This window comes from Poromitra crassiceps (genome assembly GCF_964638095.1).
Source record: "Poromitra crassiceps genome assembly, chromosome: 20".
Classification (NCBI taxonomy): domain Eukaryota; kingdom Metazoa; phylum Chordata; class Actinopteri; order Beryciformes; family Melamphaidae; genus Poromitra; species Poromitra crassiceps.
In genome coordinates this window covers 4,645,571-4,660,476 of record NC_139637.1, presented here as the reverse complement: position 1 = coordinate 4,660,476, position 14,906 = coordinate 4,645,571, and the positions used below count along the sequence as shown (strand labels likewise).

General features: G+C 43.1%; 2 protein-coding genes across 2 annotated transcripts; both read right to left on the bottom strand.

Moving 5' to 3' along the window:
• Positions 1 to 3,184: 3,184 nt before the first annotated feature.
• On the bottom strand, positions 3,185 to 4,974 carry LOC310794680 (tubulin alpha chain-like; the record flags this gene model as incomplete). The annotated part of the gene is made up of 3 exons (XM_083656680.1): positions 4,752 to 4,974; positions 4,250 to 4,398; positions 3,185 to 4,165 (listed from the first exon to the last, which is right to left on the bottom strand). The coding sequence occupies exons 1-3, from the start codon at positions 4,870 to 4,872 to the stop codon at positions 3,185 to 3,187; spliced, it is 1,251 nt and encodes a 416-aa protein (XP_083512806.1). The 5' UTR covers positions 4,873 to 4,974.
• Positions 4,975 to 9,188: 4,214 nt separating this feature from the next.
• LOC310795160 (tubulin alpha chain) lies at positions 9,189 to 12,907 on the bottom strand. The gene is made up of 4 exons (XM_083657209.1): positions 12,823 to 12,907; positions 10,770 to 10,992; positions 10,265 to 10,413; positions 9,189 to 10,176 (listed from the first exon to the last, which is right to left on the bottom strand). Exons 1-4 carry the CDS (start codon positions 12,823 to 12,825, stop codon positions 9,196 to 9,198), a joined length of 1,356 nt encoding a protein of 451 aa, XP_083513335.1. The 5' UTR covers positions 12,826 to 12,907; the 3' UTR covers positions 9,189 to 9,195.
• Between the last annotated feature and the right edge of the window lie 1,999 nt (positions 12,908 to 14,906).

Sequence of the window (14,906 nt, the reverse complement as noted above, 5' to 3'; positions counted from 1 at the left end):
GTGAGTGAGCCAGTGGATCTGGTGGCTGGCCTGCCTCTGGACCCTGACACAGCCCCCTCAGCCCCTGAATATGTCCGAAACATCCGGGAGCGCCTGGAGCTGGCACATCAAATCGCCAGAGACGCTCTCGGTGAGTCTGTGAAATGTGCAAAGAGACAATATGACAAGAACTGCTGCCGCACACAGTACCAGATCGGTGACGCTGTGTGGTACTTAGTCAAAGGCACACAGAGAGTGAAGAACAGAGTCAGGAAGTTCCTTCCAGCATATGAAGGGCCATACTTTGTTCTCGGAAACTTGGATGATCTGGTGTATCGCATCCAGAAAAGCCCAAAGACCAAGGTGAAAGTCGTTCACCACGACCAGCTCAAGCCCTATCGCTGCCGCGACCCACTGGACAACGCCTGGGCCGTGGAGCGTGCTCAGAGATGGACACCTGTGGAGGTGTCACCCCCAGCCTTGGACGACGTGGATCCTGCAGACTCTCCCCTGGGTCTATCTCAACTGTTCTCCGGCACTGACGCTGGGGAAGCCTCCAGCTGCACCTCATCAGATCCAGCAGTGGACAGTCCTGCAGCTGCCGTTTCACCTTCCTCCAGCCCTCCTCCTCTGGACTCTGCTGCTCCTGGGGAGTCGGAGGATAGTGGGGGTGGTGTGGCGGCGCAACATCAGCGGAGCCCTCGTTCCCGAAGGCCGAACCGCCAGCGGCAACATCAGCGGAGCCCTCGTTCCCGAAGGCCGAACCGCCAGCGAAGATCACCCACCAGGTATGGTGAGTGGGTGGAACATTGAGTTGAACAGTTCATGGACAGTTGCTAAGTTCAAAGGATAACTCATCCTGACAAGGTGTAAGCCGAGCGCTGCCTTGCTCAGAAGAAGAAGGAAATAAGTTGCTCAGAGTTACACTAACTGAAGAGAAGAAAAAAAGAGTTCCTGCACTTTAAAAAGAAAATAAATGTTTTGCACTGTTTTGCTGCTGTCCAAATGTTTATATGTTCTCAAAGAAAAAAAAAAAAAGCCTTGAGTAGTGGTTTGCATACCACCTGTGATGTGATCAGAAGCTGTGCTATAATTCCCTGGGAGGGTAATGTTTTTGAGTTAAAAGAAGTTTAAGTTTGGATTTTCACGCTCGCTAATTTGCTCAAGATAAGCCATAGCCTGTATTATGGGTGTTATGAATGCCTTTGTGATGGTTTATGTTCACTGTGATATATGCTCACTTTAAAGATTATTGCTGCTACTTAATTAGATTGCACTGAAGACCTGCACCTTTACTATTGCCCACTGTCTTACACCTAGAGTGAATGCAATAAGGATTGCTTAAAGGCATGTTAAAAAAAAAAGAAAAAGAAAACATGTATCTACTGTGCTGGAGTGCAATTGTTGTGCTGAAAATTGCCATCCAGAGTGGGGGTAGTGTTATGGAATCAGGATACTAACGTGCGTAGCCATTTAAGAGAATGGGAGGTGCTAGTGATTCTACGTAGCGAGTGAGTGGTGGAGAGAGAGAGAGCGAGTGGGCGTGTGCGTGCGTCAGTCAACGTCGGGTCAGTCAAGGAAGTGGCTGTGTTTGAATGAACGAGAAGTCTAACGTAGTACCAAGTTAGCACGTAGCATAACAATAATACTGTACTGTACGGAAGAAGTGGTCGGAAATAAAGGAAACATCATCTCAAGGCTAAAGGTGTGTCCCGGTGTGCTGCTGTGTCTCCCGCTGCTGTGTATTGTGGGTGGTTGGTCCCGAAGCTAAAATACTATAGCCTACTTCGGCCCTGGAGGAGAGCAAACCTCCCCTGTGCTTCTCGACCACGGTCTGGGAGCAGAAGCAGGAAAGATCTTCCAACACTAGGCCGCCACAGACATCATGTCAATTGTAAATAATTTCTGATGGAATGACGCTTCGTTGCGTTTTTGTATTACGTCTTTATTCGCATTATCAACAGTTATTCGACTCGGTGGCTGGCTGAATCCACCCAGTTCTTTTGTGCGAATTGAAACCAGCTGCTCATCCATGTCGATTACCTAGCGTTAGTAGACTAGACACATCATCAGCTCACAAATCAAGCACAATAATACACTCTTATAATGCACCATTCTTCCAGTTTCACTACTACTACTGGTAAATATATACGTCGTATAGGCTACATAACATGTCTCTGGGCGAAACGAAGTGTGTGGCGATAGTCTGGCGAGCCAGACTGTCATGCAGCTCTTCAAAAAAAGAAGAAGAAAAAGTTCCTAGTCTATCCGCTTGGTGGCGCTGTAGCTATATCTATGGCCACAGCCCCATGCCACAGCCCCCCTGCCTAATTCCATCGACAGTCAATCACAAGAGGTCGGCATAATGAGAAGATGAATGACTATTTCAATGATCATAGGTTGAGTTCTCCTATGGGCTACATTACAGATAGCCTAGTTATGAATCAATGTAACCACAAACATATTTACAGGTGCTGCTCCTACTCATCAAATTGAATGAGGGTGCATGGTGTAATGCTTATCCTTTGCATGCAAAAGATTTGTGAGCCAGTAATTTAGCTGGGGCGGTTAAAATGATACTGCTGCGTGAAACAACCATTTAAAAGCAGTCTTTCCACAGTCAGACTCAGACCAGCAAGGGGCTAGCCCCCATTCGCTATTCATAAATGTTGAATTCACTCAACCGTGCACTGTGCTGCCTTCTTAATCACATGAAAAAGAAAATATATAAATAAGATGGTGTTTGCTGATGTAGGCTATATTCTCATATACTTATGTGTACTTGGCCATCAGCTATATTTGCCTCTGTATAAGAATAAAAACCTGGGTCCCTCTGAGTACACTAATGGTGTATCTCATAAATAAGTCACAAGCTACAGTGTAGCAAGAGATGAAAGGGAGGATATAATGCAGGCAAGCAAAATATTCTTCAAAGTGAAAAGGCAAGCTCCAATAAATGTGTCAAATGGTGATGAAATGTGTCTTCAGGATGTTGGTGCAGTTATGAAAAACACCACAATTATGTTCATTCAGAATTTTATTCACAGGCCAGAAACAATACAAATACTTTTCCAATGTTGGCTGGTGAAGTGAAGAGATAACACATCAAAACATCGAGACACTGACGGATTTAAGTGCATTGATTTTAGATATTGTGCTTTTGTAAGATTATTTAAGCAGGTATGAGCACAGAAATTCAAATGACTTAATACTCCTCTCCTTCCTCCTCTCCCTCGCCCTCGATGGAGTCGACTCCCACCTCCTCATAATCCTTCTCCAGAGCTGCCATGTCCTCTCTGGCCTCTGAGAACTCTCCCTCCTCCATACCCTCACCCACATACCAGTGCACAAAGGCACGCTTAGCGTACATCAGATCAAACTTGTGGTCAAGACGAGCCCAGGCCTCCGCAATAGCGGTGGTGTTGCTCAGCATGCACACGGCCCTCTGGACTTTGGCCAGGTCTCCACCAGGGACTACAGTGGGAGGCTGGTAGTTGATGCCAACCTTGAAGCCAGTTGGGCACCAGTCTACAAACTGGATAGAGCGTTTGGTCTTGATGCTGGCAATGGCAGCATTAACATCTTTGGGCACCACATCACCACGGTACAGAAGGCAGCAAGCCATGTATTTGCCGTGGCGAGGGTCGCATTTCACCATCTGATTGGCCGGCTCAAAGCAGGAGTTGGTGATCTCAGACACTGAGAGCTGCTCATGGTAAGCCTTCTCCGCAGAGATAACGGGGGCGTAGGTGGCCAGGGGGAAATGGATACGAGGATATGGCACCAAGTTGGTCTGGAACTCTGTCAGATCAACATTGAGGGCACCATCGAAACGAAGAGAAGCAGTGATGGACGACACTATCTGGCTAATAAGCCTGTTGAGATTTGTGTAGGTAGGCCGGTCAATATCGAGGTTCCTACGGCAGATATCATAGATGGCCTCATTATCTACCATGAAGGCACAGTCAGAGTGCTCTAGGGTGGTGTGGGTGGTCAGGATGGAGTTGTAGGGCTCCACCACAGCGGTGGACACCTGGGGAGCCGGGTAGATGGAGAACTCCAGCTTGGACTTCTTGCCGTAGTCCACAGACAGACGCTCCATCAGCAGGGAGGTGAAACCAGAGCCGGTGCCACCTCCAAAGCTGTGGAACACCAGGAAGCCCTGAAGGCCAGTGCACTGGTCAGACTGAGGAGAGAGGAAATAAATGTTACACTGTAACAAATGATATTCTGAGCCTAAATAATAATTAATTTATCAAGATTTACCCACCAGTTTGCGGATCCTGTCCAGCACCAGGTCAATGATCTCTTTGCCGATGGTGTAGTGTCCACGGGCGTAGTTGTTGGCAGCATCCTCCTTGCCAGTGATCAGCTGCTCAGGGTGGAACAGCTGACGGTAGATCCCAGAGCGCACCTCATCTGGAGAGAGAGATGGAACCACACATTTGGGGGTTTTGATGAATTGAAATGAAGAAGCAATAATGGCATTTATCTTAAACATGAATGAGCAAACCTACATACAGTATGTATCTCTGATGTGTCTCTGTTTCCATTGACTCTGACACTGTCGGCATGACAGCTTTCATATTTGTGAATTGGATAATTAGAATACAAAAATGTCTAATTAATGGCCAAAATGAGTGAACACCGGTTCAGCACCATGGAGAGCTCAATTCGTTAGCTGCTGTCACGTCGGTGAGCGAGGCCTCACTAAATGGTTAAGTGATTGTGTGCTCCAACTGCTATCAGAAGTCGTATTTATGAGAGTTTACCGATGACGGTGGGCTCCAGGTCCACAAAGACAGCCCTGGGGACGTGCTTTCCAGCTCCAGTCTCACTGAAGAAGGTGTTATAAGAATCGTCTCCTCCTCCGATGGTCTTGTCACTGGGCATCTGTCCGTCCGGCTGGATGCCATGCTCTAGACAGTAGAGCTCCCAGCAGGCGTTGCCAATCTGGACACCAGCCTGGCCAACGTGGATGGAGATACATTCGCGCTGGAGGGCGCAGAAAGAAGATTTAGCATCTGTCCATTGAAATCATCATGTACCTCCTTCAAAAGAAACCGGAGGAATTGAACATGAGCAAACTCAAACAATAGGGCCTTGCAAACCTCGGTGCCCAGTGCATCGAAAATATAAAGATGAACAAAACCGTGACGAATAGATTCCACAAATAATTTTGTCATCGTGAAACTGACCATGCATGTTTTTTATGAAACTGTTTGGCTGATTTCTATTCTAACAAAATCTGTTCATCTGTTTTGCAGCAATCCAAACAAGTTCATTTCGTCTATCTATTATTAACTATTAGTTTTTCTTATTGAAAGACTGTGTGTGCCATACAGCACGTCACAACAACATCACGTGACGTCTCTGAGGAAGACTGCAGGAAGCAGCAGTCGAAACTGTCAGGTATGACAAAATACACACAGTGTTTTGCAGCAATCTATCTATTGTATACATTTTCTTCTGATCTCTGCTGTGGCATAAGACCAGACCACATACTGTGCATATGCTTACAGGGAGAGAGGATTATCTAGGTCAGACTGTTGTGCTGCTGTCTCTTTAACAGATACAAACGCAGCATCTATCTCCACATGAATTATTTGTCCTTGTTTTTTTGTTTTTTTTTACATTTGTTTTTCAGTGTAAAGATAAGTCATTTTCAGTTATTTGGTTTGATATAATATACCAATATGTAGCTGAATAAAGATGGCCTAATCAGGCGTGCCATATTCACTGCAGTTCAAATGCTCAGAACAAAGAAAGGATGCAAGGGGCTACATTTTTACATGCAACTGCACAAAAGGGTCTAATAGAGAGACAAACTGCCTAGTAACAACCTTAGTATAGCAGCTAATGACAAACGATATGTCTAATCTGATTTCAAGAGCTATGAGGGGAAGAGGATTACGCTTGGCAGGCATGAAGGCATGCTGCACTACGACATTGATTTAAACATGTGAAAAACATAATTTCCATTTGTCTGAAAATATGGACTGAAAATGAAAATCATTCAGAGCTATTTAAATTGGCGATATATAGGCTGCAATCTAACAGTCTGGCTGCAATATGACAGGTGAAGAAGACAAGAGAAATCTCATACAGGCTACGCGGCTACGCCCATACTCCCCTCTCCCCAAATCCCCATCTAATGTAGCCTAAATTAGCTTTTGAAAGAAATATATTTGGGGATGGGAATCAAAAAACGAAATAAATGAAATGTAAAATTGTGCTTACCATGATTGCTTGTCGAGATTATGCAATGTAATGAGACAAGTCTGAGCGAGGAGTGTGTGTGCTTCTGAGAGATGCACGGAGTCTGGAGCTGAACTGATGACGCGTCGCGCTGTACCTCTCTGGAGGAGGGCAAGGTGCATGGCTGCCTGTAGGCTATAGTGCGCAAAACCCAAACCCGCCATCTGTCGCATCGCAGTAAGCGCTTCTTCCCATCGCCCCCTAATCGTCGAGGACCCTCAAATAGATTCGATAAGATTTTAATCCCCCGCAAAAAAAAGAAAGGAAAATAATTGACCTGTAGGCTAACGACAGGACAGGGAACGCCCTAAATCTTAAACCTCATTGGGACCCCCCCCCCCCCATGGAACAACACCAGTTTTTTTAAGGCTTGAATATCTTAGATATATATATATTTATATTTTATATTTTATATTTTATATATTATATATATATATATATATATATATATATATATATATATATATATATATATATATATATATATATATATATATATATATATATATATATATATATATATAAGGATATACAGTGGTAAGAACATATAGCCTACAGTGTTTTAAGATGTAGGCTACAAAAAAAAATCACAGCTGTTTTTGGAACATTTTAAGTAAATTGTGTTTCATCTTTCATTGGACAGTTTTCTCTGGACATATTTTAAACAAATTTACTGAATTGGTCAACGGCCCATTTCAGTTGGTGCTTTTTACAGAATTTCTATTTCTCGAGGTGGAGCTGCTCTAGGCATTAATAACCAAGTTGAGTTAAACCTTGACTGAAGTCCAGTGAAACAAGAACAGGCAAGCCAGTTAAGCCAGACTGCTGCTACTCAGTCAGGAGTGAGTGAGTCATCAGTCAGTCTCTTGGCTCTTCTAGGCTGGCCCTCCTGGGTCTGGCAAAAAGGGATAAATAAACTTGTTGAAAAAGATCATCCTAGACCAGCTAGTTTCTGATGGACATGCTTTTGCTTTGATTTAGATGTGTGATGTATGATGCTGGTAGGCTACTAAATTAACCAAGTCCATATTCCACGAATGAAAACACATAATTTCCATGTATTTGTTATTTTGTTATCTTAGCCATTTGAGTCTGCCAGTTTGTTCTCAGAAAGATTTATTCAAATAACATTGGTTCATTGAGGTTGGATAAACCAATAAAATAATGAATGCCTTCAGGGCAACTCTGCTTATGAGAAATGTTAAAACTCTGCACCCATTTTGACACATAACCATCTTATATGCTGAGCTACAAAAAAAATCCACAATTTACAAAAGGAACTATGCTTGTAGGCTACATATTCCAGGCTACCAAGATCACAAAGAACATACATAGGGGTTTGGAGATTGGGGCCTAATTGAGGATTAATCCATAAAGCATAGACTGTAGGCCTACACAATATTGAGACATTTGGAGTATATTAAGAAACATACAGTGTTAAAGACATACATATTTCTCATATATCTCTGTCCCAGATACTGTGTCCTGAGATGCATTGATCTTTGACATCTGCCTTTGGAAACAGCTGGTTCAGATTTGAACCCCAGCAGAACCATGAACCAGCATGAGTTACTTACTTCAACTGCTGCCTTTTTTTGTTTAGGCATTTAGCTGCTACTGTCATCCCCAACACTTTACAGTGAGTGAGATTCATGTTTTGTGTCTTGCTCAAGTAAGCCTACTCTTCGAGAGCCACTGTTGCTGACAGGCAAAATGGCTGTCGCAAGCATCAAACCTACGCTCTTTTAGTTCAAGCTGTTAGGTCACTATGTCACCTCATCATCTTCTGAGCTTTTTCTGGACACACATCTCACCTGATTGATGCGACAGTGATGCCACACCTCGTTTTGCAAGGACTTTGACTAGAACTTGCATATTCAAATGTTTCATCTAGCTCAGACACACATGGGTAAAATGCGGCCCCAGGGCCCGACCCGGCCCCTGGACCATCTCAATCTGGTCCCCAACATCCTCAAAGAAAAACAAAACAACCCCCAAAAACTCAACAAAAGGCAGAATTATGTTAGTAAATCTCATCTGCTACAGCCATTGGATTTCTATCACTATTATATCGGGAGATGAATGAGAAATTACCAATAACCTAGGACGTCGATTCTGAAAGCTGGCTATATTCCACAAAATGTTAACAGATTTTCAAGTGCATGCATTGTGCTTGTTGTATAGCTATCGGTCTCACACATCACAAGTGACTGCTGTTCTTCATGAGAATGATTGTGTAGTTTATTATTCAACATTTTACTGTTTTACAAAGTAAATATTTTCTATTCTATTGTAGAGCTTATGATGATACAAGAGAGATACTCTTCAGTCAAATGTCCTCTATTTATGCTGATTTTGTTTAGATGGATGATTATGAAAAACTTGAGTTGTGTTTCAAGAAAAGGGAACTTCTTTGTAGGAAATGTTATTTCCCAGGCCTGGGAGCAAAGGCAGAATGTTCTGTTCAGAAAGTAATGATCTGTTTTGTTATTTAAATTGTACTGTGATTTAGTTGTATTTTTATAGTGCTAGCTTATGTTATACTGTATATCTTGTGTGTCTTGTAAGCCCATGTGGGCTGAACACTGTTAAGTGTTAAGTGCATGACACAATGAAAAAAAACAAATCAAAATCAATCATATAAATTAATGCTAAACATTCTCAAGACCGTGTTTACTATTCATGTTTCACCAGTAAGAGCCATTTTTATTATTACCAGACAATAATAATAATAATAATAATAACAATAATAATAATAATAATAATAATAATAATAATAATAATAATAATAATAATAATAATAATAATAATAATAATAATAATTAATAATGAACAACTTGATGTCAGACAGGAACTTTATTCAGTAGATAGCCAGAGTGACATTTCTTGTTGGAATGCATATCGAATGACACTGTAATAATTTCAGTTTCCTGTTCAACGAGCACCTTAGTTTCCCTTTCAATACTCCTCTCCTTCCTCCTCTCCCTCACCCTCGATGGAGTCGACTCCCACCTCCTCATAATCCTTCTCCAGAGCTGCCATGTCCTCTCTGGCCTCAGAGAACTCTCCCTCCTCCATACCCTCACCCACATACCAGTGCACAAAGGCACGCTTAGCGTACATCAGATCGAACTTGTGGTCAAGACGAGCCCAGGCCTCCGCAATAGCGGTGGTGTTGCTCAGCATGCACACGGCCCTCTGGACTTTGGCCAGGTCTCCACCAGGGACTACAGTGGGGGGCTGGTAGTTGATGCCAACCTTGAAACCAGTTGGGCACCAGTCTACAAACTGGATAGAGCGTTTGGTTTTGATGGTGGCAATGGCAGAATTGACATCTTTGGGCACCACATCACCACGGTACAGAAGGCAGCAAGCCATGTATTTGCCGTGGCGAGGGTCGCATTTCACCAACTGATTGGCCGGCTCAAAGCAGGCATTGGTGATCTCAGACACTGAGAGCTGCTCATGGTAAGCCTTCTCTGCAGAGATAACGGGGGCGTAGGTGGCCAGGGGGAAATGGATACGAGGATATGGCACCAAGTTGGTCTGGAACTCTGTCAGATCAACATTGAGGGCACCATCGAAACGAAGGGAAGCAGTGATGGACGACACTATCTGGCTAATAAGCCTGTTGAGATTGGTGTAGCTAGGCCGTTCAATATCGAGGTTCCTACGGCAGATATCATAGATGGCTTCATTATCTACCATGAAGGCACAGTCAGAGTGCTCTAGGGTGGTGTGGGTGGTCAGGATGGAGTTGTAGGGCTCCACCACAGCGGTGGACACCTGGGGAGCTGGGTAGACTGAGAACTCCAGCTTGGACTTCTTGCCGTAGTCCACAGACAGACGCTCCATCAGCAGGGAGGTGAAACCAGAGCCGGTGCCACCTCCAAAGCTGTGGAACACCAGGAAGCCCTGAAGGCCAGTGCACTGGTCCGCCTGAGGAGAGAGGAAATAAATGTTAGACTGTAACCAATGATATTCAATCTGAGCCTAAATAATAATTAATTTATCAAGATTTACCCACCAGTTTGCGGATCCTGTCCAGCACCATGTCAATGATTTCTTTGCCGATGGTGTAGTGTCCGCGGGCGTAGTTGTTGGCAGCATCCTCCTTGCCAGTGATCAGCTGCTCAGGGTGGAACAGCTGACGGTAGGTCCCAGTGCGCACCTCATCTGGAGAGAGAGATGGATCCACAAGTTATTTGGGGGTTTTGACGAATTGAAATGAAGAAGCAATAATGGCCTTTATCTTACACATGAATGAGCAACCCTACATACAGTATGTATCTCTGATGTGTCTCTGTTTCTACTGACTCTGACACTGTCGGCATGACAGCTTTCATATTTGTGAATTGGGTAATTAGAATACAAAAATGTCTAATGAATGGCCAAAATGAGTGAACACCGGTTCAGCACCATGGAGAGCTCAATTCGTTAGCTGCTGTCACGTCGGTGAGTGAGGCCTCACTAAATGGTTAAGTGATTGTCTGCTCCAACTGCTATCAGAAGTCGTATTTATGAGAGTTTACCGATGACGGTGGGCTCCAGGTCCACAAAGACAGCCCTGGGGACGTGCTTTCCAGCTCCAGTCTCACTGAAGAAGGTGTTATAAGAATCGTCTCCTCCTCCGATGGTCTTGTCACTGGGCATCTGTCCGTCTGGCTGGATGCCATGCTCCAGACAGTAGAGCTCCCAGCAGGCGTTGCCAATCTGGACGCCAGCCTGGCCAACGTGGATGGAGATACATTCGCGCTGGAGGGCGCAGAAAGAAGATTTAGCATCTGTCCATTGAAATCATCATGTACCTCCTTCAAAAGAAACCGGAGGAATTGAACATGAGCAAACTCAAACAATAGGGCCTTGCAAACCTCGGTGCCGAGTGCATAGAAAATATAAAGATGAACAAAACCGTGACGAATAGATTCCACAAATCATTTTGTCATCGCGAAACTGACCATGCATGTTTTTTATGAAACTGTTTGGCTGATTTCTATTCTAACAAAATCTGTTCATCTGTTTTGCAGCAATCTATCTATTGTATGAATTTTCTTCTGATCTCTGCTGTGGCATAAGACCAGACCACATACTGCGCATAGGCTTACAGCAGGCCCGGCGCCACGAGGGGGCGATAGGGGGCTTTGCCCCCTCAGTTCAATTTTCTGCCCCCTCACTTGATTTTTTTTTTTATAGAATAGTTCATCTATAAAGGCCAGTTAGGCAATGTTTGTACCTGACATGTTTAGGCTGCTGTTTCTGCAGTCTTCATCAAATTTGATCAGTTTAAGTTGATGTAGGCTACCCCCTATAAACATAGCTCTGTTGTTTCAGAATTTGCAGGGAAGCACTATTCGCTGTGCTTTGGTTGTCACAAGGTGTCGGAGATGTAGCGATTTATTGAATTTGAACCTCACTGCATGTTGTAGTGCTCATGACGTGATTAAAACACACAGACACACACACACACACACACACACACACACACACACACACAAAAATTTGTTTATTTTTTTGTCGATTTTTGCAGCAATTGTTTATTCTATGACTTTTCATATAGACATATATGTTCAGAGTGCTCCAGACAGGTCCCGCATTTCACGTTATGCAAAGCTCAGCTCTATTAATGCCTTAATCTGCTGCTGTGAAATAAATGTTTTATTTGATTTTGAATAGTAGTCTTTCTTGTGTTGTTATTGCGCTTTTCAGAAGTTATTATGGTTAAAAAGTCCAGAAATAGGCATAGCGGGTATATAACCTATCTTTTACAATATAAAAATATCATATTAAAAAAAAAAAAAAAACGAAAGAAAGAAAAAAAAAATCAGCCCCCTCCCCAGTTATAACCGCACCCTCAGTCATTTCATTGTGGCGCCGGCCCTGGCAGGGAAAGAGGATTATCTAGGTCAGACTGTTGTGCTGCTGTCTCTTTAAAAGATACAAACGCAGCATCTATCTCCACATGAATTATTTGTCCTTGATTTTCTTATTTTTTTTTTTACATTTGTTTTTCAGTGTAAAGATAAGTCATTTTCAGTTATTTGGTTTGATATAATATACCAATATGTAGCCGAATAAAGATGGCCTAATCAGGCGTGCCATATTCACTGCAGTTCAAATGCTCAGAACAAAGAAAGGAGGGGCTACATTTTTACATGCAACTGCACAAAAGGGTCTACAGCCACACAAATAGAGAGACAAACTGCCTAGTAACAACCTTAGTAGCAGCCAATGACAAACGATATGTCTAATCTGATTTCAAGAGCTTGGCAGGCATGAAGGCATGCTGCACTACGACATTGATTTAAACATGTGAAAAAAATAATTTCCATTTGTCTGAAAATATATGGACTGAAAATGAAAATCATTCAGAGCTATTTAAATTGGCGATATATAGGCTGCAATCTAACAGTCTGGCTGCAATATGACAGGTGAAGAAGACAAGAGAAATCTCATACAGGCGCGGCTACGCCCATACTCCCCTCTCCCCAAATCCCCATCTAATGTAGCCTAAATTAGCTTTTGAAAGAAATATATTTGGGGAGGGAATCAAAAAACTAAATAAATGAAATGTAAAATTGTGCTTACCATGATTGCTTGTCGAGATTATGCAATGTAATAAGACAAGTCTGAGGCTGAGCGAGCAGTGTGTGTGCTTCTGGGATGTACGGAGTCTGGAGCTGAACTGATGCTGCGTCGCGCTGTACCACTGGAGGAGAGAACAGTGTGCCGTGAGCAGGAATTTCTGACTTCCGGTCAGGATTTTTCAGAATAAAAGCTGTCATTAAAAATCGATAAAATACACAAATTGAAGTTATGTCACACAAATTGAATAAATACCCATGCAAACTACACACTAAATCAAATATATGTAAAATTCACTCTTTTCACACACATTTTACAGCCTACGGTAACGGCCACACAGAGTCTGACCAGTATAATGAGACCATGAAATATTGGTCAAAAATTCAAATGTTGGTGCGTTGGGGAAAATTCACTGCAGTCATGTACATCAGTAGATCTTATATCATGCCTAACTAGTGGCTAACCCAAACAGGTGTAAAATTCACTCTTGTTGACATTTGAAAAAACACATTTTACAGCCTATGGCCGCACAGAGTCCGACCAGTAAAATAAGCCCATTTTGAAATATTGGTCAAAATTATCAGAATTATGTTAGTAAATCTCATCTGCTACAGCCATTGGATTTGTATCACTATTATATCGGGAGATTCATGAGAAATTACCAATAACCTAGCCTAGGACGTCGATTCTGAAAGCTGGCTATATTCCACAAAATGTTAACTGATAGATTTTCAAGTGCATACATTGTGCTTGTTGTATAGCTATTGGTCTCACACATCACAAGTGACTGCTGTTCTTTATGAGAATGATTGTGTAGTTCATTATTCAAGATTTTACTGTTTTACAAAGTAAATATTTTCTATTCTATTGTAGAGCTTATGATGATACAAGAGAGATACTTTTCAGTCAAATGTCCTCTATTTATGCTGATTTTCTTTTTTGATGGATGATTATGAAAAACTTCAGTTGTGTTTCAAGAAAGGGACCTTCTTTGTAGGAAATGCTATTTCCCAGGCCTGGGAGCAAAGGCAGAATGTTCTGTTCAGAAAGTAATTTGAGTGCCAGCGACGCCAAATGGCGTCAGGAGAAATTTACCGTAGGCTGCCAGCGACGCCAAATGGCGTCAATAACTCCAAATTCATATTTTGACGGGGGGATGTCGATCTAAGCCTCTTACATCGCCTCTTACAATATGGGAGCTATTGAATGTGTCTAACCTATTTTACAGAACCCTTAGGTGGCGACAGTGCCCTCCCGATTAGACAAAGGCCAGGAGAAAAGAGAGAAGTCATGAGGAAACGGAATACGGAAATCGCATCGATATGCTTGAAGCATAACGTTAGCTGTGCCTGTGAACAGCAGTCATCTGCTGCCACAATTGAGCCCCATCCGTGTCCGCTGCGATAGTCCATCCATATGATTTAGTCGCCGACACGGCGACACCAGCGTCTTTCTGAAAAGTTACATTATTCTCAGCTGGGAGCCGAGGACACGCTGTAAAAAAGCGGGGGGATGCAGGCAGCGGACTTTTCAGTGCAGATCAAACTCAGAGCAAACCGCAGCAGAGACACGACTCCTCCCACCACGGAGGAGGAGGAGGGGGGTGGGGCACGCAGGGCACAACAGCATACAACCATTGACAGTACACACACACCCAGGCAGCAGCAGGCTCGATGCATAGAGAGCAAACAAGCTAGAATAGGCTATCTGATGCCCACCAGCAGTAAATCAAGACCAGCAAGAAGGTGTAGGGTCTGCGCACGCAGGGGCCAGCGCTGCTGGTTGCAGCTAAAACATATTATTTGGCCAAACAAAATTCCTTTGTTTTCACTCTTTTATTGAAGGAAATTATTTTTGAGGTGTCATTATATCAGAAAATATTAGCTTAAGAGTCAATGATGTGCTTGAAATGTTTAATTTCACAAAAGGCTCATTATCTCAGCTTCAAGAAAAAAATTGCTGTTTTTGGCTAAATCAAGCTATCTTCTCCGGCTCATAACTAAAGAACGGAAAATGGGATCAATAAACTTTTTTTTGCAGATGATAGAAGAGAGTCTCCTCGTTCTTTGTGCCTGTTCGGTGTTTAC

What these genes read in the sequence shown, in the direction of transcription:
- LOC310795160 (XM_083657209.1), bottom strand. An exon ending in CCTGGAGCCCACCGTCATCG is followed by an intron (nt 10,414 to 10,769) that starts GTAAACTCTCAT and finishes CTCTCTCTCCAG; the next exon opens with ATGAGGTGCGCACTGGGACC. An exon ending in TGGACAGGATCCGCAAACTG is followed by an intron (nt 10,177 to 10,264) that starts GTGGGTAAATCT and finishes CTCTCTCCTCAG; the next exon opens with GCGGACCAGTGCACTGGCCT.